The following is a 7,658-nucleotide window of genomic DNA, read 5'->3' as shown; positions in this document are numbered from 1 at the left end:
GTGGGTAAGAACCTCACTTCTTCAGATGCATCTGAAGAAGTGAGGTTCTTACCCACGAAAGCTTATGCTCCCAATACTTCTGTTAGTCTTAAAGGTGCCACAGGACCCTCTGTTGCTTTTTACAGATTCAGACTAACACGGCTACCCCTCTGATAAAATCAGGTTTCAGAGTAGCAGCCGTGTTAGTCTCTAAGGTGCCACAAGTACTCCTGTTCTTCTTTCCTCTGATAAAAGGGAGTATGTTACTTGGGCGTGTCATACTAGTATCCATGAGAAATCTGCATTCGGCTGAGCAGGCTGACTCCGCCTTCCTAAGAAAGGCAATGTAGGGCCAGCTGGGTGAGGCAGACCTCCAGACTGCCCTCTGTGCAGTGTGTGTGAGGGCCTTTGCAGGGTCCAGGAGGGCCCAATGCATTTGTTGAGCTTTAAAGGTGAGGAGAGAGCGAACAGCCTCTTAATGCAAAAGTGGAATGAACTGTCACTTAGCTCATTCCTCTTATACTAGCTCTCTGCTCACGCTGATCACCAGCCAAAACCCCAGTGGAGCCTGAAAGAGTTGGAAGACGTAGTTAGACACCCAGTCACCAGCCCAGCTTTCCCTCCCTCCTGTCCTGATCTTATCCAACTGATGGGACAGACTGTGAGAGACACTGTCTCTGCTGCCTAGTAGCTGAGGCAATTGCTATACATTTGAGAGGAGGGGGAAAGAAAAGTAACAAGCTGGACCAAGGACAGAGCAAGCTGCACTGCTCAGCTGTATGTGGGTAAGGGACTGGAGTGACCAAGCCAGTGGGTGCAGCAATGATATTGCAGGCCAGTCCCCACTGGCCTTTTTTTTAGAAGCTCTAGCACTCATTTCTCTGCACTTTCGGGTTTCTTAATATGATCGCTCCTGACATGATAAATTGCTGAGCAGCAGGGCCTGCTGTTGTGGAATCAGCACTTGTTCTCTGAGCAGACAACTGCCTCAAACCCTGGAATTCCACTCCAGCCGTAGCTTAGTAAAGCACGTGATCTGAATTGGGGGGGGGGGGGGAGTTAAGGGTGATAGGCATGATCTGCCTGAAGGCTGGCTGCAGGGAGTGCTCATATTCAGCACATGCTGTTTATGTCTGAGCGTGTCAGAGGCAGGAGTAGCAGCTGACATAGGTACCGACTCCATGGGTGCTCCAGAGCACCCATGGAAAAAAAATAGGTGCTCAGCATTCACCGGTGGGCCCCACTGATCTGCTGCTCCCCCTCCCACCCAGCGCCTCCTGCCCGCCACTGATCAGCAGAAGAGGGAGGAGTGGGGGCAGGAAGAGATGAGGTGGGGCCTTGGGGGAGGGGGTGGAATTGGGGGCAGGGCCTGGTGCGGAGCAGGGGTCGAGCACTCCCGGGGAAATCAGAAAGTTGGCGCCTGTGCCAGCTGACAATCTTGGCTGACTTGTAGCCCCAGGGCGTGCATGGGGGGGGGGGGGGAATACCAGGTATTACAGCCTCTAAAGTTAGGAACTGGTTTGCATGTCCCTAGCCAATACTGTGAGCTCTGGATTTCTAATGCTTTCTATTTCCAGCATTGCCAGATACTTAGTAACAAAAGACTTATTCACATGCAGTGGTGTGGTCTGAATTGTGATCAATATGCTCCTGATATTCTTACCAAAGCCATTCAGTCTCTGTCTAGCAGAGGATGAGATGCTGACCGAAGCTATGCCTCTAAAAGGTGGGAGTATTGCCCAGAGAAGGAGGAAATGTCTGGAGGAACTTGCTTGCTCAATGAATGTCCTCCCTTTACCGTTTACCCCAGGCAGCTAGGTAGATGCTGTGGGAATGGCCACCAAGAGCTGAACATAGACTCTCATGTCTTGGTGGTGGTTAGAAGAAACTTTCTTCACTTGAGATTTAATCTTTCTTGAAGATACCCTCTGCACTGTGGTGACCCGCATCCATGCAATCTAGGCTAGATTAGTGCAATGCACTTTACATGTGGCTGCCCTTGAAAAGTAATTGTAGACAGCAGCATGACTGCTGTGAGGGTTAGACTTGTGAGCTGCACTCTGCTTTGGCTGCTGCTGGTCCCAAGAGTATGCACTGTGACCAGTCATTAGGTAGAATATCCTCCTAGCCTGCAGCAGCTGAGGGGCCGTATCTGCTGCCCTGTATAGGGTCATGTCAGGATGGGAGGAAAGACCTTCTCTCCTGAGGGCCTGCATCTTTGCCTTATATACACTAGTGCTCCATGTACCCTCTGAGGAGGCAGTGTTGTGTTTTCATTGCCTCTTTGGTGGTGGAGGGGCTGGTTTATTGGGGGCTCCTTATAGTAACTGTTCTGGGGTCTTGGTCACTGTGCCAGACTGGTGCTAAGAGTCTCATTTTCAGTTGGGCTGATGTTGTTTAGCTCCCAGAGGCCTTTGGCCACACCATCTCAAAAGTAAAAACATGTAATTCTCTCAACCAAAATAAACTCTGCCCCAGAATGTTCTGCCCTTTTCAAGCACCTTCTTCTTCCCATGGTCCTGGAGAGCATTCCCTAGACCAGTGGTTTTCAACCTGTGGTTTGCGGACCCCTGGGGGGGGGTCCCCAGACTGTGTTTTTAAGGGATCCGCGAAAGATTGTCGTTGCTATAGAACAATGGTTTTCAGCCTGTGGTTTGTGGACCCCTGGGGATCTGCAGACTGTCTAAGATTTCCAAAGGGCTCTGTAACTCTATTCAAAATCTTTTAGGGGTCTGCAAATGAAAAAAGGTTGAAAACCATTGCCCTAGGCAGATGGTGGCTGTTACCATCCAGACCAATCCATGGGATTTCAGAACTTCACCATCCATGCCCCCAAAATTCAAACAGCCATTCTGCAGCAATAAGATGCGGGTCCCCCCCACAACCTGCCCTGGGGCTCTCCTGGCTTTGACTTGCCTCCAGAAAGGAAGAATTCAGAGCTGCTAACCACCTGGTTCAGCTTGCCCACAACCTAGTATTTCGTTTCTGTGGCTAGTGTGCTCCTGTATGATTCCTGTCCGTGTGTGTGTCTCGCTTCTCCTGTTATTCCCCAGGCAATGCAGGAAGAGAGGTTAATGCGTAGCTGAAATAACCAGCATCTCTGACCTGTGAGGCTGGGATTCCATTGTTAGGTTCTTTCTGGTGACGTTCTGCCCAGCAAGCTCAAGCCTCAGCATTGTTCTCCCCTCCGTCTCTCCCACATTGATGCTGTCTCTAATTCCTGCCCTTCTTCCTACGCAGCAACTTCAAAATCACTTCCTCATCTCTGTCCCCCTGGCTCAAACCCTTGTTGGGTCCCTAATTCTTGTGGCTGCCTCCTCTCTGGCCTCCTAGATGTTCCCTGGAATGCTGCCACAAAGATCCTCTTCCCTGCTGCTGCTCTTACCACATCTGGCCCTGCTAGTCCCAACACTAGTTCCCATCCGCCATGTATCATACGCAGGCTCCTCCTCCTCTTCTTAGCCCTGCACAGCCCGTCTGCCTCTCTGCACTTCAGTCCTCCTCACACAGACTTCCCTCACACTCAATCAGCTCTGCACCTCTGTGCAGGCACCTATCTGTGTCCTCCAGGCATCCACCCTCTCCTCCACAAACCAGACCTTCCTCCTCTAGAGAGTAATGTCAGTAAATTACAGCAGCCATCCCTCCAAATTGAAACCTCCAAACCAAGCCAGGCGCTCAGCCTGCCCATCCTGTCCTGCTTGTCGCTGCATCCCATCCTCCACTGCTTTGGTCTGTGTATTGCCTAGTTAGTGTAAGCTCCATGGGGCAGGGATCTGGTAATTGTTTCGGTCTGTGAAGTGCCCAGCCCGCTGTTGGTGCCCTGGATAGTAAAATTTGGCAAGCTGTATATGTGTAACAGGGTTTAAAAAAAGAAACGCCACAGTTTTAATCAAAATAGTTACAACGGTACAAAAATTGTGTGTGGACCAGGCTGAATCTCTCTCGGCGCCCTCATTATAGCCATGTTATCCAGGCCACTGCCAGGAGCAGTGCCAGTTTTGCCCTCTAGTTCAGTGTTTTGTTGGTTTTTAAACACCCCACACACACACTCCCTATAGTCTTGCTCATATTTGTGTTCTTTCCCCTGGTGCCAGAGAAGCTGGCTCCTTTCTCCTCTGTTCTAATCAGTGCAGAGCTGGGAGTGAAATTGATCTCTTTAATAAGAATCAGGTAGGCTACTGCATCCCTCTGTGGAATGATTCTAACACATTCCAGTGAATCAGAACCTTTCCCTGCACAGTCGGGATGAGGTTTACTGCTCATGGAGTAAGTGGATCAGGGGCCAGACCTGTCTGCACTGGTGACTTGTTCCTCCTCTTGCAAGGCTTTATTTCTTGTAGTATTTTTTTCTCCATAGAGCCTATGCTTAGACTCTTGAGTCTTCTCCCCTGTGGTGATGTGCGGGCCCCGACCTTGCTTTGTGGGCGCTCTGTGCACACAGCAATGGATCGCTATCCATTCCAACCCTGGCCTCTCCCTCTGATTGGAGGGGCGGGGGGACCCCTCTCTGGGAGATTCTTGGTGGGGTAAGGGAGGAAGGGCATTGGAGGTGAGTTCTTAGCCCCTCTCGCCACATGGCAAAGTGTTTGGTTTACTGCAGTGCATGCTGAGCTGTGCTCTTCCCCTCAGGGCCCTGGGGACTCACTGACCTTTCTCATAGCTGGGAAGAAACTCTCTGTCTCTCTGACCTTTTCACGCCACACCTGCATGGCTTGATAAGAGCTTCCTCCCAGACTCTGCTGTGTGTCTCAGGGATGCTGTTTTTCTTTCCTAGAGCCTGAGGGAGCCCAGGATGGGTGTGAACGTGTGGTAGAGAGGGGTCTCCAGGACTCTTATTAATCTTTGGTGCAGTCTGGGACCGGTCCCGTTGCCTCTCTCTTTCATTTGGAAACCGCTCCTGTGCTGCAGCTAGTGCAGAATGCAGCCACTCGAGGGGGAGGCTGTGCTGTGCTTAGCAGCCTCTTGCCCACCAGACATGCTGCACAATCTGTCTTTTGGTCTACGTGGCCTTAGAGTGGGTGGGGTCTGCCGGGGGGCCTGTCTGCTGGCTTGGGACCTATCGCAGCCTGTGAGCTTGGGGCTGGTGCACTGACCCTCAGGCAACAGGGCCTGCCACTTTGGGATATTTTCTAGATTAGGTGGAGCACATCAGGGGAGTTCGACTCACAGTGCTCTGGGGGTGGTGACGGCTCCCCTCCCTGGTGTGGCGGCGGAGAGGAGTAGCATGTGCAGGGTGTGGGTTATTGAGGATGGTTTGTCACTTTGGTTGTGTGGTATTGACTGTTTTCTGTGGGAGAGCCTGGCTTTAGTGGTGTGTAGATACCATGGACACACTCACCTGTGGCTGTCTGAGGAGCTTTACCTCAAGTGTCCCATCCTCAGGGCCCTTTAGACAGGGTAACATTACCCATCCCTGATGCTGGCTGGCAGGGATTGTTCAGTCCTCTGTCCTATGGGCTGGCAGCTTTGGGGGCCTGTGGCTTGGGCAGATGTTCTTCTCTGCGGGATGTGTGATGTCAAAGTTGAATTTCTCGTTTGGCACTTTAATAAAAGTTAAACAAAATACAGTAAAACTCCAGGGTCTGTATGGAGCAAACCCTGCACATCTGCAGAGGAGCTAGCATGCCTTGTTGCTGACCTGTCCTAGTCCATGTGCACCATGCTGCATCTGACCATTCTGCTTCCTCCGTTCTGGCTGGCCAGCATGGTTTTCTTTGTCCCATAGTTCTTGTCTCTTGTGCACTCAGGCCACTTCTTATGTTCTCTTCTCCAGGTGAAGGTCCAGAATATGGGGCCAGTGGAGACGATGCCCTCAGCAGGATCCAGAGGCTGATGGCTGAGGGTGGCATGACTGCTGTGGTCCAGCGGGAGCAGAGCACCACTATGGCATCCATGGGCGGCTTTGGCAACAACATCATTGTGAGTCACCGGATTCACCGCAGCTCTCAGACTGGTGTGGAATCCATGGGAGCTGATGGTGCCTTGATGCAGCAGTCCACCTCGCGCGAGCTGGCAGCTGAGCTGGAGGGACGGATCCTGTCAGAGTCTATGCAGCTGGCAGAGCATGGCCAGAGCCCGCAGACAGCTCCTGGCAGGAGTGAAGGACAAGGAGCCGATGGACTGGATCTGCCAGAGCAGTCCCAATCCTCTATGGACACTGAGGGACCAATTGAATACAGTGACCTAACCAATAATAACCATCTTCCTGACAATACCAACTACTATAGTAACGACAGCACCAGTGGGGAGTCGCGGAACAGGTAGAGATGAATTGTGTCTTGGTGCTACCCTTGTACTGCTAAGCAGAGACCTGTACCTCACAGTTGATCAGGAGCTGGAAGAGTGGGGGTATTGTGGCTCTGACAGGATGATGGTAATTGAGGAGGGGGCCGAAATGGAAGGGAAGCTACCAAATCTATAGGGACCCCAGGGAGAAGCAGCTTTATTTGGTCTTAGCTTCCGGCACCCATGCTCCTGCACAGTTTCTATGAGAACATTAATGATCCCTAACAATGCTCTTCTGAGCCTTGTGTAAATATCCCAGATTACTGGGAATCCCTGGGCTTAGCCCTAACCCTGGAGTGCTCTAAATGTTACCATTCCTAACATGAGTGTTTTCCCCCTGCTTGCCACCAGCCCCAAGGATTGAGCAGAAGAACGAATATCAGGGAAGGGGGCCTGCGGTGTCCTCCAGAGACAGGCAACCCTATTGGGCAGATCCTGGATTTGAGGCCCCAGCTCTGCCAGTGGAGTGGAGGAGTCTTCCAGGCCAGAGTCCCACTCCATGGGATGGCCCTAGTGCCCCTTGGGAAGGGTGCAGCATTTTGGAGACTAGAGAGAACATTATTCCTGTCCAGTCTGCGATCTTCCCGGGGCAGAGCTGGAGTAGAAAGAGCCAGGCTTAAGCGTCACCATCCTTTATATACCCAGGAGCCTCTCAGAAGTGAGGACCTTTTCTTTGAGTGTCAGCTTAGCACCGAGCTGCTATCGATGGGGAGAGAGAATGGGGGCAAATGCAGGGGGTGGGAGTGAGGTGGGTGTGGCTCCCCCAGTAAGGATGCAGTTAGCACAAGGATATGCCAATATTTTCACACCCCCAGCTGTGCCAATATTAACGTGAATGAGCCATCTTGGCAAAGCCTGCCAGTATCATGGCACCATTGGCTGGCTGCATTTCTCTTGGGGCGGGGAGGGGGTGACTTTCCAGCTCCAGGTCAGGGCATGAGGTATGGGTCTGTGACGTAAGGTGTTGCATGTGAAATCTTGACCTTGTACATGTAGTTTCTAGTGGAGAAATCAAGGCTCTGATAATATTTTGTTTTTAGTCTAAAATGTGATTTTCCTTTTCGTTTGTAACTCTCCATCCCAGCAAGCTTGTGGCGGGAGGGTAGGGGGAGAGTCTGAGTGCTAACGAGGGAAACACCAAAGATCAACGTCATTAAAATATGACAAACCCTTCTCTGGCCTGCTGTCTTCTCTTGTGTGCTGGGGGAGTGTGTGTTTGCGTGCTTGGCCCTGCCATAGCGCCTGCAGCCAGGGAGCTCCAGGTGCTTCATAAACAACCTCTCGTTCCCTCAACCCCACAAGGGTAGAATCACCTCTGTGACAAGTCACTGGCAGAGCTGGGAATAGAGCTCAGGAGTCCTGCTTCCAAGTGCCTTGCTCTAACATTGCAC

General features: G+C 51.6%; 1 protein-coding gene across 2 annotated transcripts in view; it reads left to right on the top strand.

Moving 5' to 3' along the window:
- AMBRA1 (autophagy and beclin 1 regulator 1) overlaps positions 1–7,413 on the top strand; it is a 193,082-nt gene extending 185,669 nt beyond the window's left edge. For both annotated transcript variants that reach the window (XM_024214879.3, XM_024214870.3), the window contains exon 18: positions 5,756–7,413. In XM_024214879.3, the coding sequence (XP_024070647.1) occupies positions 5,756–6,246 (491 nt within the window). In that variant the 3' untranslated portion in view covers positions 6,247–7,413. The remainder of the gene's footprint in view (positions 1–5,755) is intronic.
- Positions 7,414–7,658: the final 245 nt, after the last annotated feature.

Source organism: Terrapene carolina, unplaced genomic scaffold, assembly GCF_002925995.2.
Source record: "Terrapene carolina triunguis isolate 2854851 unplaced genomic scaffold, T_m_triunguis-2.0 Scaffold96, whole genome shotgun sequence".
In the NCBI taxonomy this organism is placed as follows: Eukaryota; Metazoa; Chordata; order Testudines; family Emydidae; genus Terrapene; species Terrapene triunguis.
Note: the sequence above shows the minus strand (reverse complement) of the source record. Positions and strands in the feature narration are given on the sequence as shown.